This window comes from Stegodyphus dumicola, chromosome 1 (assembly GCF_044657685.1).
Source record: "Stegodyphus dumicola isolate Sdum_Otavi_A_Nest chromosome 1, ASM4465768v1".
In the NCBI taxonomy this organism is placed as follows: domain Eukaryota; kingdom Metazoa; phylum Arthropoda; class Arachnida; order Araneae; family Eresidae; genus Stegodyphus; species Stegodyphus dumicola.
Window position 1 is genome coordinate 67,153,058 of NC_140768.1, and position 22,035 is coordinate 67,175,092.

Here is a 22,035-nt window from a genome sequence, read left to right on the forward strand (position 1 = left end):
TACAAATATATTAATTTTTTAATTAATGTTAATCGGTAGTGTCTTATCCCATTCACAGTACATAACTTCTACATGCTCCTTTTGTGCCAGCTACGTACATAGATTTTTTATACCATTTTCAGTTATAGAAATAATTTTACAAACGCATTTTAAACATAAAAAAATATTTTATTGAAAAATAAAATAACAGTTTATCTATGATCGGGATGAGCATTTATAAAGCAAATTAATTTTTTTAACATCATTGGAAGTCGGCATTTTTTCTTTCGGTGATAACAACGTAACGCCTTTCTTCTTAGCAGTCATTGTTTTAAGGCCTCTGCTCTTGTCTTTGCTGAAGCTCATAGATCCATAGTGCATAATGGAGTTGTAATCGTATTTTAACAAAAGAATATTCTCCATGGGTTTGAATTTTTCGAAATTGTGCTCATGACCTGAAAGAAAATAATATATTTTAATCGTGTGATTCAAAGCATATATATTAAAAAATATGAGCTTCAGTGTTGAGTTAAGAAAATAGGATTATAAAAGTACCGTGATGATACATAAGACTCTCTACAAACAAAGTCAAGTACATATAAACAACGTTATTTGACGCTGAGTTTCATTTTTTAGAAACGCTTTCAGGGCTTGTTATCTATCGTTCGTTTTAGTTGTAATTAAATGAAAGATATGTAGTATCACACACAAAAAAAAAGGGAAATTAAAGAATTTTCAAGAACTTAGTAAACTAAATGATGACCCTCTCTACAGTGACTTCTGCTTAGAATAAGTAATAACGAAAGGGGGCTAATAAGGGAGAAATAACGAAAATTAGCATAATAGATCAACAAATGCTGTCTAAACGTAACAACTGGAAATAAATTAAGAGTTTGTCACTATATACACTGGTGAAAAGTAAATTTAGAAATCAAGTCATATTGAGGGAATTTTAAAGGTACTGAAAATTTAGAAAAAAATCTAATTTACCACCTGAGGAAGTATTTTGGATGGCATTGGTAGAAGATAAACTGGAACTGATGTTTGTAGGCCACAGTGTTGCGTAATTTTACTTTTTTGCCTTTTCTCGAACATATTCATAGTTTGAATTCATGAGGAATTTTAAAGCAGGCTTTGTTTATCCAGTATGAATTAAGCCACACTGACAAGGAATGGTATAAATTCCCCAATAATTGTGTCAGATTCAGTCCTTTAAAAGCCGAATTGTACAACTTATCAGAAAAGAAAAAAATAACACGAAAGTTTAACTCTTGTAAAATATGATCAGTGAGTGCTATTTTTCATTCGAGCATAGTTTCGTGCTTATTAACCGTCGAGTCAGATAACTTAATTTAAAAAAAAGCTTTGTATTGTAAAATATCACCGTAATATGTATGCAGAAAATATTATTTCCTCTATTGATTGCTCCTTTGGCAACAAGTAGATTATACTAGAACTGGTAGCTTAAAGTTTCAAAATGTTACACCCTACAATTTTACCTTTGCGTGTAAGTTAAAAAAATTGTATTTATACTAACTCTGTTCGCACATCTACCTAATTTTAAAAACTACTATGATCTTTATGTTTTTCTTGCAATCAAAGGACGTTGCTTTGAAACCTCGTAATTAAATTAGAGTGTTTGTTCTTAATGCATTACATGTGATAATGTGTTAATTAGTTTAGAGGAAAAATAATTTGAAATTGAATGAATTATTTTGAAGAACCTTATATTATGTATAGTTGTGATAGTATAAGCCAAGGATAATTTTTTATTTGTGTGTGTGTGATTTTAAAAAGACATAGATTGTTTAAATTTGATACTCTATATTTTAGGTGTAATGTGCATCACAACTAGAATCATTATTTAGAATATAATTTGGTTTTAATCAATAGCTTTTTGCCGGGAGTACTCAACAAAAAATCGTCCTAAGGAAGCAAATCAGTTTGCTATATCAGGTTAAAAACAGAATACTTTCAATACACATAATATTAAAGACACGAGTTCATACGGTACACAGTAAAAAACAAACAGTCAGAAATTTTACAATAAGCAAACATCAGCGTCTATTTTTAAGAAAAAAATGCAGTATATTTTGAGCGAGACATTTGTCGCTGTCTTCCGTTATGGAAGTATATTGTTTTACATCATAAATGAAATGAAGTCAGCACTTTTTAAAATCTTAAATAACTTAATAATATTTAATCTCAGATCTCCACTCACTACGCTCCATCTATTGAACTCCGAACAGCTCCACCTATTGAGAAATCGAACAGGGAAGTTACCGAAAGACGAGAGACAGCAATTATAACAAGAGGTGTGTAATATTTGAAATCAAAACCCTTCGATCAGTATAGGTTTTAGTGTGGTAGCTACCATACTAATAAACTCTGTTTGGAATCTCGGAAAACATTCGAATGTTTGGTGATTAGCATAACTATGGCATAAAATACGACAAATCCCTCGACCCGAAAGCCGGCTTGCAGTCTATGGCAAAAGAAGAGGAGGAGGAGAGCGTCCAATTTGCTGTTTCTCAGACTTGTGATGGTGTTTATTAACTGCAGGTTGTAGGCAAATTGAATACTCATGCTTTCTTTCTCACCCGGTGAATCTCTCATGTTGAAAAGGGAAGACTGAATTAAAAAAACCACTAAGTGAAGTTTTAAATTTTTAAATTCTCCCTAAAATATCCGTTACTAAAGAGTGATATTTGCTAGTAATATGGCATAATAAATAATTCCGAATAAAAAGGAATTTAAGATGTTAGGCGAGGTTCGTTTTGTAACTAAAAAACTACATATAAAATTAAATAAAATACAGCCGAAAGACGTGAATGAGATTTTAATCTAAAAAATATACATTTTAACAACTTGCATTCAATCAAAACCTTTCTTAAGATATCTCTTTTGATTTTTGACGTTCTAATGCTTGAATAACTTAGGAAAAAGAGTCTTATTATTTTCAAGTAAAAGTAGTCTAGAAACAAGTAATATAAAAAAAAATAAAATCAATGCTTACTTAGGTCAACAAAGAAAATTTTAAAAATTAAAAAAAAAGGAAGAAAGAAAAAAAATTTAAAATACAAAAATTTTTAAAAATTACAAATTTAAAAACATTTTAATATGTGAAAAAATTGTATTAACATTAAGTGTCATCCACTACAAGTCTACAAAAATGTATGAAAACTTGAGTGGGTGAATAAAATGTATTTTATTAACGATTGAAAGTTAATTAATTAAATATTTTTATTTAATTAATTAATTAAATATTTTTATTCTTGAAATTAAATTAAAGTCAATTCCTACTTAGGCCAATAAAGAAATATTTATAAAGTACAAAAAAAATTTTAAATACAAAAAAATTCATTAAAAATATTTAATATCTGAAAACACTGTATTAACATGAACTGTCATCCACTACAAGTTTAAAAAAATGTATTTAAACTTGAGTGGATGAATAAAAAGTATTTTATTAACGCTTGAAAAGTTTAACAAGATATAGGGAAAGTGTGACTTAATAGTAGGAATTTAAAAATGAAAGATGCATAATGCGAATTAAACTTTCGAATAATTTAGAAGTACATCAAAACGCTCTGATGTGCAAAATATTAATTCGCTAATTGACACACATCGTTTCATAGCAAAAACAGAGCGTTGTTTTTCCTTTTTGATTCACTTCATTTTTAAAACTTAGGATAAAACAAGCATAGATATAAATGATATCTTTCATCATTTAGAGAACCGAAGATCAGATCAAGTTTTGGAGCCGCTAGTTTTCTAAGGCAAAATATAATCCTCATTCTATTTGACTAGTTATTAATAAAGACTGATAAGATTAATATTTTTATGTAACTCTTAAATAAAACATGTCTTTTTTATCAAAATTAGTCAGTGTGGAGTAATTAATATCACAAGGTAATGCGGAAGGCGTGTGTAAGTGACATGAATGATTCACCTTATAAGGTATTTTTCCCAACTTTTTAACTAGACTTCGTGGTGTAGTGCTCTGCACGCTCAGCGCATAACTGAGAGGTCCGCGCTTCGATTCCCGGCGAAGGCGTTGCATATTTTTTATCTTGCCTGCTTCCAAAAAATCCTAATGTCTCTACAATCTTACATCGAAAATGTATTTGAAATATCATAGAAACACACCTGTTTTGCAAATAAATCTGGACAAACAGAAATTTTTCTTTGGAAGCGATTACTTATGTAATTAAATTTATTTGCCTTTCTTGATGTTTTCCCAGTGAATGGTGATGTATTGGTCTCTGTCAGAACGGGTTTGCTCGTGATGAAATCCAACTGAATGAATTAGCTCGTGTATGACAGTGCCTAATTTGTAGCAGCCGTCACCAAGAGAAACAACCCGCACTCCTCCATTTCCTCTTCCTAATTTTGAATTGCATCTAGGATACAGAGAAAAAACAATTTAAAGAGAAACAGTGCAAAAGGAAATGTAATATTATATGCGCTGAAATAAAGAAATTAGTCCCGTTTTTCCCGAATCTAAGGTTTTCTTTACGGATACAAAAACCTTTCAGTATTCATAATTGAATAGAATTTTAAATATTCAGACTGACTGGGATTGCAGTCTATCCAAATATTCGGAAAGTCAGAAAACTTGAATATTTATTATTATTGAGGGCTCAAAATAGTACGAAAGGAGTGATCCCAGTTGTGCCAACAACAGCATCCAATGTGAACGTGCTGTAATCCGTATTTTTATAATCATGAAAAACTGAAAGATCATGTGATTTAACGATAATTGCCATCTTATTATTACCGGACTTCGGATCGCAATTAAGTCTGTAAGTAGGATATCTTGGAAGAGAACTCTTGTAGCAATGAGACTTCTCAACCAGCGTGAGGTCAGTACTATCGGTTTCATTATTTAAAATGAATCACTGTGTCGCAGATTTAGATTTATGAAGACTTAGCTGCATACACTTCAAAATAATCTCATCTGACCTAACCATAATCAATCCGAGATTGAATGTTACTCTTCATAAAGATACGAATAGGAAAGCACTCTGAAAAGAGTTTATAATTAACATTCACTTTTTTTTTGCATATTGCTTTTTTAGGATTGAAAATGATAGAGTTTATACAAACTGCAAAATTCCTGTTCGAACAATCTTTCGCTTTATATTCTTCAGAGAAGTTAACACTGACTGTTGGTTCACTAGATTCGTCAACACGATAATTGCAACCAAAATGAAATTAACACATCTATTCATGATAAGAAATCATCCAGTTCACATGCATTTCAATTAATTTTCAACTTATCTTGATGGAGAATGCATTTACCACAGGATGCATTTCAATCACAACGTGCCTGAAAATTTTTAACGTACTGAAAGTTTCGTCATAAGTAAAACGAAATCTAAAATACGATTCTATGTATGTAGACTCTTATTTTCATCAGATTAAAAAATTTCAGGATTTTCCTCAAAATTTTGCTCTCAGAAGATTTTCATTAGGTATTTAACTTGGCACAATTTTTGAAGGATTTAATTCCGGAGATTTTTCTTTAATCTCGGCTTGAAATCTGTTCCGATGATTTTCGGAAAACTACTTAACTAAAATTTTATTTTCTCCAATTATTTTCAAATTATTGAACCCATCTTAGCTTCTAATGTATTCATTTTTAGTTTAAAAATTTTCATAACCATCGTCAGAAAAGAAGTTTTAAGAGTCTACAAGCAAGTAATAAACCAAAAATCCAAGAACGTTTCATTATTCTTTGTGGTGTCAGATGGCGGCTTATACTGATATCTTATACTGAATAGCATAACCTGGGCCTTGAAATGGCGTCTTTCAAACTGTCCCTACATGTTTCTTAACAGCTTTGATTAATTCAAAATTCTTATAAACAGAAGATTTCAACTCAACCAGAGCTTATTTGTCCTTCACCTGTTGATTCATACTGCATTTAAACCGAAGTGGTGATTCAATAATTTTGCAATGTTTCTCAAGAGCCTCATATATGCGTCATGTTCTATAACAGCCATTGTTTGCAGTATGATCGGAAGTTTGTTATTGACTTTTGACCTGCTTTCTGGTAAGTCATCGAGCTCAAATTCTGTACGCACACTGTGTATTTATGACAATACAATGTGGTGAAGCGTTGTTTTTTAAATTTGATTTAGATTTTTTTTAATGTTTAAACATTTTTTGTATATTTCTTCGTTTAAGGAACAAAATCAAATTCCCAGAAATTCATGTTTTGAAGCATCGGATAGAGCGTCAAAAATTTTAAATGAAATATTTATCAAATTTTTATAGTTGTTTCTGATATTTTTGGCGAATTTTAAAATACTCGATTATTTTTACTATTTGGTGCTCGCGCTTTTAAAATTTCAGCATCTAAAAGTGTATCAGTTGAAAAGTTTCGAAAATGTCACAGAATATAAAACAAACGCTTCGTTCTCTTTTAAAACAAGAATGGTAAAATCTCTAAAACATATGCTACAAATTGAAACAACCTTGGTTCTTCAGTTTCTAGGTTATAATGCCATTACGTCATACTATTTGGCTTGCCTTTGCATACATTTCTCAGAGCGGTCCAAATAAAACCATCGATTGATTAGCCTTAAAAATGATTTGCAGTGATATCTACCACGTAATATTGTTTCATTTTACAAGTTTGTGCATATATATTTTTCAATATTTCATTTTAAAAGTTGATTTTTTTAACTTTATTGTAGAATGTAATAATATTTTTTTATAACACCTGAAAATTTTGACATCTAAAAATTTGCCTCTTATAAAGATTGAGGTATAAAGTACCCCACCATGAAAATAATTCTAATCAAATACTTTTCTACCTGTTAAAAAACGGCAAAAATTTAAAACATAGTGCATATTCTGAACGTTATTCAACTGATATAGAAGATAAAGTCTGCCTGCAAAATGTTATGTGCATAAGAGATTGTAAACGAATTATGAATTCTTTTTTACCCAGAGCCTTTCACTATTCGAATGTAGTCCTTTTCAATAGTTCTTGGGACAAACTGAATGCAAGTGTTATTTTTAAGAAACTTCATTGCTTTCTTTATGAGATCTGTCTTGTCCCCTAGAGAAAATGTGAAATAAAGTATCAGCTTCAAATCTTTTCTGAGCGTTGATTATAAACAAGCATTATGGTATTTATTACACAAAATAAAATAATTATTATGAACAATATTATATATTGATTCTAATAATACTAAAATATATGGTAAAAATGGAATGGACATATGATAAAAATTCCTTGCATGTAATTTTATAAAATTAATAACGTCATAGCTTCCCCTTAGATAGAAGTAATTTATCCCTGAGCACTCCAGGCTTTTCTGTAACCAATCTTGTACAGAGAGATTTTTTTCCCAAACATAGAATTGTTTTTCCTAGTTTGTGTTATTTTTTCGTATGCCTAATTCTTGACTCAAAATTTACCCTAAACTAACAAATATGACCTACAACATAACAAAGCAAAGAACTGCATTTGATTCTATTTCATAGATGCAAACCGTAAATTAAACTAATTCGGTGGAATTTTCCCTATATATAGAGAATACCAGATATTTTCTCTTAGAAAGTCTTTATAAAGATTTGCTTCTTCTTAGAAAGATATCCCTAATTTGCTTTGCCATAACATAAAACAGTCAAATACATAGTAATTCGAGAATTTTGTTTCATTGGAAATATATGTCAAAAATATCAGTCAATACGCAAGGTCTAGGAAGAAAATAATGAAGGGAAAACGCAAGACGTTTTCTTCTAAGTTTGTTTAAAACGTTTAATTCGTTGCGTGAATACAGAAAAATATGTGTAACTTTTAATTTCTCGGTACATGTAATCTATAAAGAACGTTTCCATAAAAATTGCGATTTTTAGAAATCCGAATTAAAGTTTAAATTAAAAGATTATATAACAAATTTGTTTGATTTATTTACCTAAAATTTCCTTGGCTATTAAATTGGTTTTTCATTTTTTTTTTATAAAAGTAATTTTTTTCTTATCTTTGTGTTCTCTTTCTAAATTTCAGCCATACCATCGAGAATTACGGATTCTAGACAGCTCTAGAATTGCAAAAATGTAACTGACTCTCATTTGAGTTGTCCGTTACTCTCCGAAGGAAGAATCCAACAGAAGAAAATCCGGACGAATTCTTCTTTATTCGAAGCTTCCCAGTTCTTGTGTGTTGGGCTGAAACTTCTACAACAAAAATTTGCCATAACAACAACGCTTCGAACGAGATTGTAGTTCGCTATTTATTTTGTATTACCTTTATACTAAATTTTTATTCATTTACTGTGCTACTTTTATTGTACTTTTAAAATTTTAAGAGAATTATTAATAAAAATGAAAATATCTTATACTGAATACATATAACGATATATAATTAAGAGTTTTGCCTACATTGATCAATCAAAAATTATTTAATGCTCAAAAGAAGAGCTTCTTAATTTTTAAATTTTTTTTCTTTTTACTTTTTTATCATCACCGATTGAGACAAACACCTAAATTTTAATTCAAAGAAGACTATTCATTAAAAAAAGTTGGAAAACACTTTATCAAAATACGAATTAATCTGTTATGTAATACTCTGTTTGTGTGTCCCCGATTGAGACAAACACCTAAATTTTAATTCAAAGAAGACTATTCATTAAAAAAAGTTGGAAAACACTTTATCAAAATACGAATTAATCTGTTATATAATACTCTTGTTTGTGTGAAGAGGGAATTTTGTGATCATGACGAAATTTGGTATGTATAAATATCTTGATCGAACATGCAAATGATCAAAGTTTCAAGACAAATGAACAGGAATTAGGATCACATAGCACATTTATAGTGCGCAATTTGCAAATTAATTAAGTATAAAACCAGTATGAGAGGCGGTACATTTATCTTTCTCTTTGGTTGCTGCCATTGTAATTTCGTAAAGAATCAACTAAAGATGCCGTTACGACGATATCCAAAACCTTAAAGACAACTAAACGACTTCGAACGTGGTCGCATTCTAGGGTTGCGTAAAGCTGGGTGGTCATACCGAGCAATAGGCCACCACCTGTAGCATACATACACTGCTGTGCAAAGATATTGGCAGCAATGGTTGCTACAAGGAAGTTGACGACGAAATTAATGCTCTGGAAGGCCAAGGATCACAAATTCGAGGCAAGATAGAATGATTGTTCGCTAGGGCCGAACCGCCCCAACGGAATCATTGTCGGTTATTCAACTCACTACAGCCACGTCTGTACCTCTCGTGGTATCATCCAACATCTAGTGGCGCTTGTCTGAGGCGAGGTTACGCTCACAGAGGCCTTTAAGACGTTTGCTTTTGACCCCACAACATCGGCGGAATCGTCTGGAGTGGTGTCGCAGCCGATCATCATGGCTGCCATCAGAGTGGCATCGTATATTGTTCAGCGATGAATCCCGTTTCACTCTTAAAGCAGATGACCACCGTGTTCGTATCTGGAGAAGACGGGGCCAGCGGTCCCAATCAGCCTTTGTTTTACAAAGGATACAGCCATAACCCCTGGTGTGATGGTGTGGAGCGTTATTTCGTATGACAGCAGGTCATCTTTAGTCATCCTCCGTACATCTTTAATAGCTCATCGATATATTGATACCATCCTGCGGCCGGTTGCATTACCCTTCATGGCATATCATCCTGGGGCCATTTTACAAGATAATGCCAGGCCACATACCGCTGGCATATCTCTGGACTGTCTCCGTGCGGTTGATACTCTTGGCCAGCGAGGTCACCAGACTTTTTACCAATCCAGAATGTCTGGGACATAGTAGGCCGCCAGATTCAGGCATCACAAAATATCGCAGATATGGAGCGACAACTGATGAATGCCTGGCATAATGTGCCGAAAGATGACATTAGGAACCTCTACCCCTCCTTGCCTCGACGAATTCAACCATGGATTGTCCCCAGAGGCAGTTCGGCCAACTACTAATTTGAACACTCAATGGGGGATTGTGAGCCGTAAACAGGTACTATGACATTGATTTTTTAATCATTTTTATTATCCGCGTATGAGCTGTACACATATTCGATTTCATCAAAAACAACCACTTCCCTCATGGTGCTTCGATTTTTTGCAAAAGAGTGTATGATTTGCATTTTCTCCTATTTAATATAGTATATTTATTTATTTATTCTCTTTATTATCTTTGATTCATTGAAAAGATTTTATTCTTTAAGACAGTTATATACGTGCATGAAGAATCTGGAAGATGCACCCATGTTGAACGTCGGTGTCAGATTCCAAATTATACATTAAAAATATTTATTAAACTCAGATACCTTTTACTTGCAAACAGGAAGTATGGATTTGTCTTATTCAAACTTTTTGATATATGGTAAAATATAAAGAGAGCAAAATATTTCATAAATGATCTTACGTGATCATTTAATGATAACGAGCTAAGAATGTATATCATTTAGCTCGTTATAGAAATAATATAGTTAAATGTTTTTCAGGTTCCTGTGCTTATTACCTGTTGTATTAAGCATACGAAACTGTAGATATATTTATTATTTCTACAATGCGCTAAGAATGTAGTTGATGAAATAAGTGATTAATGTAAAATGAAATATTCCGAAGTTTGTATCCAATGGAAGGAAAACAAAAGATATATATCTATCACGACCAAACCATAGTTGCGAGACACAGGTGACTGTAAAAATACCTGAATATGACTGTATATGGTAATATTATTTTAGACATAAACTAAGCGTACAAAAGGTTTCAAGAGAAGTTTTTATTTTGATATTGTTAGTCTAAGAAAAGTATTACTATACTTACTCGCGTACTTTTCTCCCTTGCGTATTCCTCCCCCATTCAGAAAGGGATTCCCAAGACATTCAGAAAGTGAGCTTCCCTAAATTTTAAAATAGATTCGTCCACTATCTAATGTTTGTGATCGTATGAATATCCTTGCACATAAAAAGACAGATCGAACGTTGACAAAGGCTTATAAGTTATAGCAGACGCCACAGACAGCAATTTCAGCAGTATTAAATGACTTAAGGCATAAAGATTAGCAATGGAGAACAATAACAGCGGGCGATATTGAAGATATAGGGAAGTATTAATGCGGGTGTATTAGAGAGTTCAACATTAATGTTACTACCCATTCTTATTAGAATGTAGGTTTCTTTAAATAAATAAATATTCGGATAGCAACTGGTAGTTTATTGATTAATACTTTTTTTTTGTTCTTAATGTAAACTCTTCTTTCGGAAATTAAATTACTCTCATAATTTTCCCCTGTCGATATTCGTACCATAAATTTTAGTAGAAAAGGGCCGAAAACTACGCAAGTAATTTCATTGTCTCATTTTCTAGTTCTTCGTTCTATTCAGTGTTTTTACGAAAAATGACAAAGAAGTGATAAACAAGAAATATAAATATATGTTACTTACTAAGATCAGAGTTTATTACGTAAGGTATTCTGCCCTTCGGCCATAACTGTCTCTCTGACACCAAGGCATTGCGATCACCGCCCTATGTAAGATATTATTTTAATAGTAAGTGCAGAGTATATTAAAATGTTTATATTTTTTAACATTAATAACAGAGAAATCATTAAAGCTCTCTTTGTTGACCATTTGTATTTGAAACTGCAGTGTCTACTGAAGGTGTGCAAGGGCATGTAAGCATTCTGTTGCTTTTAGTTCTGTTAGGAAGCAAGCATCAAGATAATACTTGTACTTTATTTTCCTAATAGTTATTTTTAGTTTGGAACAAGCCTTTACTTTACGTCCTGGTTTCTTATCTACGTCTCCCTGCCAGAACGAGTTTTCAGGATTACGGTTTACGCACATAAGGTAGAAATGAGTATTTAAGCTGAAGTCAGGGCCACTTCAGCAGAGCACCGTGATCTGTTTTTCGGCTACGTCGTTGCTATTAGTTTGCTATTCTACCTACTAGCCTATGCTGGCTATCCTTAACTAAGAGACAACTTCACGAGTCTGATTTTGTGCAGCTTCGGCTGGTTAAATTTATTCAGCATTAGATTAGTTTTATATTTTTCTCTTTTCAGTTAAAACCCAAGTGAAGGCTTCGTATACTTCTGAGAGGAGTCATCTGTAAATATATTTTGCAATGGTATAAAAGGGTAATTTAACCCGTCTCTGGAAATGTTATTTACTCGCAAGAACTCAGAGAATTGTCGCTGCATAGTTCTTAAGTATTCTAGCTTTTAAGGAACTCTAGTTTATCTAGGATACACTCTAAGCAAGAGTTTCCTCTCAAGCAACGATAACTTTAAAATATTCTGGAAAAACTGAGAATGTCTGCCATGTGCAAAGACTATTCAGGACAGGATCTGATAGTGCGCTAGAATCATGTACATTACAAAATTAACAAATTAATTTTTAACAAAAGAAAGAAAAGAATAAACTATTACAAACTATTGCTAATGAGGAGCTATCTTTGAGATACGTTTCAGATGGTAATAAAGTAAAGAATAAAACTATGGCACAGAAATTTTATAAACTATTGTTAATTGTTTGAAAAGCAAGTTAATTTATTTTTGTAAAATATCTACTCTATACTCATTCATATTGTTCGGATGCCTTCGCATAAAAGCAATGTAAACGGATAAAAATAAGTAATCCTGGTAAAAAGGTCGCTATAGCTTGGTCCTTTCTAATTTCATTATAATATAAGCCAAAAAAAGGATTGTGTTCCGAAAATTAACATTTTGCATATTGAATATGTGAAATTTATTGAAATACTATAATATTGTGATGAAAGAGAAATTCATAAGATGAAGCGTTCTGAAAATGGTCTGTATTACATTAAATAATTATTTTTAAAAATTATTAAGTACGGTATTAGCTACTGTTCATTTTAGAGAAAAACCTGAATTTAGCAACAAAATATGTTATTGTCATAGACTTGAGAGACCTAATTGGTCACTAAATTCGATAATCCCAAAATATGTATTTGACTGCAATTATGTATTTTAGCACACGTTTTTATTAAATTATTTTTCTGAAATGATTATTTTTAATATACCTTTATTTTCCATGGTGCTTCTACATTAAGGAAACTGTGCTCTGGCTGCAAAAATACCTCAGGTTGGACTTAAGTTACTAACAATCGCAATTTTCCTGTTTGGCTTTAATTACAATATATGAGTAAATAGAAATTTTGAAATGTTGCGACACTCAAAAGAAAGTAAAGCTGAGACAGGAAGCAAAAAAATGTGCTTGACCAAAGAATATCGATCTTTTGGCTTGTTTCAAAATACAGGCAAATCTTATAATTGTTTAAAAAAAGTGTTATCTGAGAAGATATAGTTTCTAAATGAAAAGCAGAATCCCTTTTGTTAAAGAAATAATAGTTGATTGAAAAGGTAGAAATTTTATGCGGTTTTTGTATTTTGATAGTTACTCAATGTGTTGCATTTTTTGCTACAAATGTGAATAATGTATATACAAAGCAAACAAAGCCTAAAAAAATTGTTTGTTTGCCAAGAAACTTGACATAATTCGGGAATATAAAAGAAGTATCTAAAATTAAGCAGAAATCATTCAGGTATTCTGGTTACACAAGTTCACTTCAAGGGAGGGCTGTTAGTCTTCGCAGACATTCTTTTGGTGTTCTGGTGAGCAGAAGGGCTTTGTAGGGCAGAGTACTTTGCTGAAAAAGCGCTGTCGATAGATGCGATACAACAGGTTGGAAAAATCACTGACAACGTGCAGCAAAAGATCATTGATGGCGTCTTTGGCGACAGCTTTCCAAACAGTAATGCTAGCCGTGATGCTTATATGCTGTTTTACAATTGACGTATGGTCAGTTGACTGACGACAGTCCACTTCCACAGGTAATTTTCCCAGTTATCTGAGACAAGAGAAAACTGTGGTCTAATAACTGAATTGTAAGTAAAAGCACTTAGATAATAAATTAAGTATTTCTGACGGTACCCAGAAATTAACGGTAGACGTCGCAATGTATTCCACCCCAAGCATCTAGCTTCTGCCAGTAGTTCTTTCAGCGTTATTTCCGGACACTGCTAATCTAAGAAATGACAGTAAGTGTCATATAGCGGATTTGTACATATACTTAGGCAGCGCTCACTATCTCACATATCTCTCGCCAATTCTCATAGATCTATCCGGTGTTTATGGCTGGTTATGGAAACATTTCTAAAACCAATGCTAGCACAATATCCTCTAGTAGTAACCATTGCTTTGACCTTTGTGTCTGGAGGTTCATTAATGTCATAAGCTGAATGACTGCTCATTTTTAATCCTTTGCGTGCCTATCGAAAACAAACATATTACTCTCTGAGGTCGTTGAATTAGCTTTCTAGGTTCGAGAATTTGGTTTCTGGATAGAAAATGTATTTGTAATTAATTAAATATATATTTCAGCTTCTTGTTAAGTAATTCACTTATTTTTAGGTGCATTTAATTCTTGAATTAATTTTGTTTTAATGTCATTTTGTTTCATTTTTTGATTTTGTATAACGTTCAGGAAATAGTTGAAATTTTGTATGGTATTTACGTGAGAAGAAGAAAGTAATTTTAGCGCCTAATAAATTACAATATATAAGTGTACTAAATGATAAAAATTTACTAAGCAGTATTTTAAACATCAGAAAGTGTTTATTAAATTTAAATACATGAAATCGTTACTTGATTAGAATGGCCTCAATGCCATGAATTGAATAACTTCACATTTTATTTCTTCTAAAAGTAGTTGTCTGTCCTTTACATTAATTTTTAGTTACAAATTTTATTATTAATTGTTTCAAGTTTCGAAGTTCCAAGAAAAGTTTACGTTAGGTTCCCGATTTCCATTGATTACACAATGGATAATGCGGAAAACTAGGAATGATGAAATGATATATATACATATTATAATTCAACTATAATTTCAACAGAGTTATTATTAAGAGTAATTAATAAAATAGATTGGAGAGGTTTCTTTTGCATAGATAGAATAATGGCTCTTGCAGACAGACTTAGCCGTAGATTCAGATAATTTTATTACTGTATAATACATTCCTATAAATCTATATATATATTTATAGGTATGATCTGATTTACCCATCAGTACGGACACAATATGCACCTATACTGATGTGTGATACGGTGATGCACCCATACTGAAGTTTATGTCATAAGATGTGCAATGGATGATAGACAAAAGCGAGCAAAGACATGTTACTTTGATGCAGGTAAGCGGGGAAGTGTATGACGCTTTCCAGAAGAAGCGTGGTAGAGATAAAACCGTTTTGGTTTCAATAGAAATCTTAATCAGTGATTGAATAAGAGGTGTCTGCATTGCAGAAGATTTTGTGATGCGGATTAATTTCGGAATGACGCAGTTTAGACTAATATAATAAGAATAGTCACTATTTTTAGAACAGAAATGGGAAGTACCGAAATTAAAATGAAGAATAAAGGGGTATTGCCAAAAATCAATTATTATTACATTAATTTGCAGCTATTGCGCAAGCATTAGGAAATTTATTTCAATTTCAATGAACTTCAATTAATTAAACCTTTGATATATATATATATATATATAAAGATATAAAATTTAAAGCAAACTACAATTATGCAATATATACATATATATATATCCAGAATAATAAGGAAATATATCAGAAACGCAATTAACAGTATATCAGAAAATAATAGTTTAAATAAAGGTTTAAATGTTATAAAAATAGAAAATGACATATTTATTATAACAAATCTACCATTTTTAATCAATTAAGTGGTCGTCATAACGTGAGAAAATGAAAACGACCCGTTACATCTATAATTAGGAAATCTAGTGTTTCTTACTGTAATGAGGTTCATAATAATTAAAATAACTTTGAAAGCACAAATTTGAATAGTAATAGTCAGTATAACTGTATTAAATACCGTTACCATGAATAATTTAATGCTAAATAATCGATACACAAAAACAAATGATGCAACATACATAGCCATCTTCGGGTACTATGTCTCCTTCAATTAAATCTGGATTTTCCATGGCCGAATCATCTACAGAAATGAACAGAAAAATATAAATTTGAATTAACTTTAAAAATATTTTCTTCAATAGTTATATATATATATATATATATATATATATATCAACTTACCGAAAAGCACAAAAATCGAGATTTAACCGCATTTAACTTCTCCAAGGAATGATATATAAAAATAGTCTGTTAAAAGTTTCATGCCTCTTTTTGTTTCCCAAGTTTGTTTCCCAATTTGAATTTACTTTTTATTTGTTATGTTTCCAAAATATGTTGTTTTTGTACTTACTAATCTCCTTGTCTGACAATGTCAGTACAAGCACTTTTATTGTAGTAAGGAGTCAAATGCGTCTGTCATTAGCATGAGATTTGAGTGGCATTAGGTGACAGCCCGACTTTAACTCAGTTGCACCCCAGTTTTGAGAAACTGCATTTCGAGGAAACTTGTTAGAGGGTCTCCCACTCCTCTTACCCTACCGTCAACCACTTTTTAGAGAGGACGTCCAGCTCACCACATATTTAGAGTATCCCCATGCTACACAAGCACTATACATTTCACAAACACTGATGCCTTCGCTGGGATTCGAACCCTAGCAGTCCTATACTTTCCCTCCTTTTAACTACACATGTTCTTTCGCTTACAGAATATAAGATATTTCAAAATTTTAAAAGAAAAAAACAGGCAAGGAAAAAGCAACTGTGTTCTTGCTGGGAATCGAATCACACATTCAGTTGGCAAGTGAAGAAGCTAACTTGTTATACCTCAAGACCAAGCATGGTGGAAGGCGATACACTATGACTGTTCAATCTTTGGCACCTAAAAGTAAACATTTTTACTCTTGGTGCTTTCAAATGATATATCTATTAAAGCGAGGTACATAGAAATAAGTTTTTTATGTTATTTTACCTTTTTTTCCCTGAAATTAAGATTCAAATTATTTGCTTCATAACGGAACTGAGAACTGTTCATTTACGGTTTCATAGTTGTTTCTTATCTTTGCATGGAGAGACAAGGGAAAAGGAGGCATTCGCTTCAATCGTGATATTATTTTTTGCGTTTCGCCTGAAACGAGAGCGGTTGCTCTGGGATAAAACGAAAAATTTACCGTTCCTTTGTAATGTTTAAATTTTGAGAGTTGCTGACATAACACAGAGATTAAGATAACTGAAATTTAGGCTGTGAAGATCATTTAAATAACATTCTTCAGCAATGTTATTTAAATTATTATTTCTAACTAATGATATTTATTTCACGATTTGTAATTAATTTACCGAAGCTTTGAGTCACTAAGCATGTAACTCATGTTTTTGTAACTCATGTTTGAGAACGTTCGTACATTTTGATGGCATTTTTACAACGTAAGCAGTACGGACAATTGCAAAAATTAAGTTAAAATGCACAATTTATTTCTTCTGATAGTAATTTTGCTCTAAATGCAAGAATACAATGAAAATAAAATGAACTAATATGTGATTTATTTCTCAACATGCTGTATCTTTAATTTATCTAATTTAAAATATCAGTTTTCGTAGAAAGAAAGATAAATTATTATTAGCCCAAAAGGGCAATTTGTCAGAAGGGCTATTAATTTCGTTTTGTTATTTTGCGTCGTTTATTGTAATACGGTGTTTCACTTTTCAAATTGTTGTACACCAAATATTAGAGCCCTGCATTATATTTAAAGAAATTAAATAATGAAGAATCTGCATAAATGTATGTATGTTTATCGCATTGTGAAAAACCAACGGTACCTAGAGACATCAAATTTTGAATAACTTAGTCCTTCACTCGAATTTGGGCATCTGGAAGCTCAAATTTGCAGTTTGGAATTTGTTCTATTATCTATTTCATAAGACATTTTTATCTCCAGTGCGCGAAACTGTGTATCGGAAATTCTTAAGATATTCTCTTTTTGAATTATTTTGTGATAGTGCTGTTGAATTGAATTTTATGGTTAAGTGCGAAGAACATGATATTTAAAAAAACACATAAAACGTTAAAAAGGTAACACATAAAACGTTAAAAAACGCCCCTTTAAGCGTAATGTAAAGTCTGAAAGCCTTCAGATAATTTTTTATATTAATTTATGTATTTATTTATTTATAGGGGCAGCTAAAGTTGAAGTTTTAGCGCAGAGTTTGAGGTGTTTCCTATAACCTGAGAATATTGCTGAAATCTTACAATAATAATTTTTCTTTCTCGGATTTAATTACATCAGCTCAAAACAAGCGTGTAAATGTGAAAGAGGGTAGTATTGAATTTGCTTATATATTGTGACCATATTACGGAATTTTATTACATGGGTCTCATTTTGAAATTTACGGCTTACGAAACTTAAGACATCCTTGCGGCTCTGAACTGCAAATAAGTAAATTACGAGGGAAAGACATTAAAATAAATAAAAGAAGAGAAAAGTAAATGAAAAGAGAGACAAGACATGTTATTAATTTTTAGGTTGCTTATAAGCGAAAGTGATGCAAAATCTTATCACTGAACGTGACACTGAAACTATCACAATCTCATCACTTAAATCAGAAACCACTGAAACTGGAAATTTAGAGTAATAAAATTTAATAACTAAAATTTAGAAAACTTACTTCCATGTGTCTCCTCAGAAAAAGTACAATACCAAGTCGAAAGCATAAAAACTAAATTCGTATTTCCCATGGCGAATTTTCTAAATAAGGGTATTTAGAAATACAGGTTTGGAAGTTCTTTCAGTCAGTATATATAGTTCATGTACAATGCTGAAAACTGTCGTAGAACACCTTTTTCGTATAAATGATGTTTAGTAAGATAACAGGTGTTTAGTGTTCCAGGATGCAAGATTAAAGACACAACGTTCAGTTTTATGTGACTTAGACACAATATAAGCGGATGCTATACATTATTTGGCGTTTCCAATTTGTAACTTCTTTAATTATCCCCATCAAAAGTGTTCTAAATAATTTAGCAGCTTTTTTCGTGAATACTGATGGCATCTCAGTGAGTCAGACGATTTAAGATATCATGATTTTTATATTTATTTACATTTAACAAATACTATAAAAATGAAATGTACACACAGAATATACTAAAAATAATTAATTCATGTGTTTGTTATACACTGAAAACAGAATTCCTGTTTTCAGAATTTAAAGCTTTTAAAGAGCATAATTTTCTGAAATCTATGTCCACTTACAGGTATGTAAGTAGAACATATACACTGCGAAAAAAAAAGGTACAGTTCTATATCTCCCGTTCTACTGGCCCTATTGACGAAATTCAAATTGCGTTTTTCATGTTTCGAAAGAGCAACTTAAGATATATATTAGATTTAAATACAGCATTGTTCTAATATAGCTATATTGATACAAAATTGGACGTTTTCTGAAATGACATGCCAATTTTTTTCTATATTTTTTTACTTTCAAATAATTTTAAGAGAGTGCGTAGATCACATTAGATGTTATTATCGCTTTCAACAAATATGCCAAATTTCAAAACGCGCCGATGTATATAACGAACTTATAACGTCGGAAATTTTGAATAAAAAGCTCTAATTTTTTGTAGGTATGCTTAGAAATACATATACTTTAAGATGATGGTAAATCGTTTACAGGTTAAAAATTGTTTTCCGAAAGTTTATAAAAATTATTTAAAAATACGAATTTTAAAAACAAATCATAAAAAAATGGGTGAATTTTATTCGGAATGAACCTAAATTTCTAACTGCGAAAGAAGGAATCAAGTAAGTGTAATAAAAAAGCGATATTAATAAATACATACCAAATTTGAATTATCATTGAAGAGCTAAAATTTTGAGAGCTAATTTTTTAAAAACTACTCGCGCGAGTTTTACAAAACTTGGCTGTTTGGTATAATTTGAGTCCTAGAATCGAAATATGGAAAGAACATTGGCATGTTATATCAGGAAAAGTCCTATTTTGTGTCAAAATAGCTATATTAGAACAATTCTATATATAAATGCAATACATATCCTAAGTCGCGCTTTTGAAACATGGAAAATGCAATTTGAATTTCGTCAATCGGCCCACTAGAATGGAAGATATAGAACTGTTCCATTTTTAGTCCAAAAGCGCTTTGTTCCTGAAGGTCTATTGTTTTCGTTGAGTCACTATAAACGGCGAATCACTTTTCAAACTGTTGCCACCAAATGCTAGAGTCCTGTATTATATTTTAAGAAATTAAATAATGAAAAATATGCATAATTTTATGTATGTTTCTCGCATTGTGATAAAACAACGGTACATAGAGCTATCGAATTTGGAATGACGTAATCCTCCTGCGAATATGGGCATGTGGAAGCTCAAATTTGTCATTTGGAATTTGTTTTATTATCGATTTTATATTTTGTAAAACTTAATAAATTTATAAATTTGTAAAAGACAAATTTTTAATTAACAAACTCAAGGATTTCAAAGCGAGCAATGGCAACGTTCTACAGAAAAAAACATTTTTATCTCCAGCGCGTGAGACTCCATATCGGAAATTCTAAAGATATGCTCAATTTAAAACTATTTTGCGATATTGCTCTTGAACTGAATTTTAAGTGCGAAGAACGTGATATTTAATAAATAAAGGTAACAGACAAAATGTTAAAAAAACGCTCTTTTGGACGTATTTTAAAATCTGAAACCTTTCAGGCTTTTATCTTTTTAGTCCAAAGGGATTTGTCCCTGAAGGACTATTGTTTTCATTTTGCGATTTTGCGTCGGAATCATAAACGCCGGTTCACTTTTCAAACTGTTGCCACAAAATGTTAGAGTCCTGCATTATATTTGAAGAAATTAAATAATGAAAAAACTGAGTGTATGTATATTTCTCGCATTGTGATAAAACAACGGTACATAGAGCCATCGAATTTTGAATAACGTAATCCTCCAACAAATATGAACAGGTGGAAGACCAAATTTGAAACCTGAAATTTGTTTTATGATCGATTTCCTATTTTTTAAAACTTTGACGAATTTTTGATTAACAAACTCAAGGATTTCAAAGCGAGACATGGCAACGTTGTGCAGAAAAAACATTTTTATCTCCAGCGCATGAGTCTCTGTATCGGAAATTCTAAAGATATGCTCGTTTTAAAACTATTTTGCGATATTGCTGTTGCACTGGATCTTATGGTTTAAGTGCGAGGAACATGATATTTAATAAAGAAAGGTAACACACAAAATGTTAAAAAACGCCCCTTTGGACGTAATTTAAAATCTGAAACATATCAGATTTTTTTTTCTTGCACAGTGTTCATGTTTCCCACTGAAACATGTGTATTGTGTTTCTCACTTTAGAGCTTGGCTTAGAGGCTGACAGCTGCTTTTTCAAGTCGTCGTTTGTAAGAGTATCAGCGCCTTTACGTTGCGGTTACATAAGAAGATTTCTGTCCTTTCGACAGTAGCCGACTTACATAAAAGTTGTTGGCTATTTTGTGGTGGCCACCGTCATGAAAATGTTACTTGAGTCTCAACGTCATGAAATTGTTACTTACTCTTACCGACATCTGTCGACTGATTTCATTAAAACGATCAGAAGAAGGAAACGATGACTGATATACAACAAGCCTTTCGCGGGCAGTCTAAATCATACCCTTAATTTGGAGGTAGCACTCAGCCTCAAATCTTGATTTTGGAATTATGAATTGACATGCAGAACTGTAAGTAATTTTTTTATAAGTTAATAAAATAAAATTTCCTTTTTGTCAAAAAACCTTGCAGGTTACTTACCATTGTCTGTAATTTCACTTCCAGTTGCTAGGTTTAACACTAAAAAGAAAAGAAAGAATTTTTTCTCCATTATGCACGTAATCTGATTCGCAGATTAAGCTATGCTTCCGAAGCGTCGGCTATTTTATTGAGAAAAATCCTGGGAATTTTACAAGGCCAATATCATCTGCGTTTTTTTCGGGAATGCGCTACAGCAATATTATCTGCGTTATTCCGACTTGAATAACAGCAGATAAAAAATAAGATAATTGCAGTTATTATTAAAACATTACAAAGAAAAATAAACTGGATAAATGTCGGACGGCTACAACGCATAAATATTTTTTGTGT

At 31.7% G+C, this 22,035-nt stretch overlaps 1 protein-coding gene across 1 annotated transcript; it reads right to left on the reverse strand.

Annotated features, from left to right (window-relative positions):
* Window positions 1-147: 147 nt before the first annotated feature.
* On the reverse strand, window positions 148-21,853 carry LOC118188785 (astacin-like metalloprotease toxin 5). Its single transcript, XM_035359290.2, has 6 exons — window positions 21,706-21,853; window positions 15,936-15,997; window positions 11,408-11,489; window positions 6,937-7,051; window positions 4,204-4,382; window positions 148-434 (listed from the first exon to the last, which is right to left on the reverse strand). Exons 1-6 carry the CDS (start codon window positions 21,773-21,775, stop codon window positions 196-198), a joined length of 747 nt encoding a protein of 248 aa, XP_035215181.1. The 5' UTR covers window positions 21,776-21,853; the 3' UTR covers window positions 148-195.
* Between the last annotated feature and the right edge of the window lie 182 nt (window positions 21,854-22,035).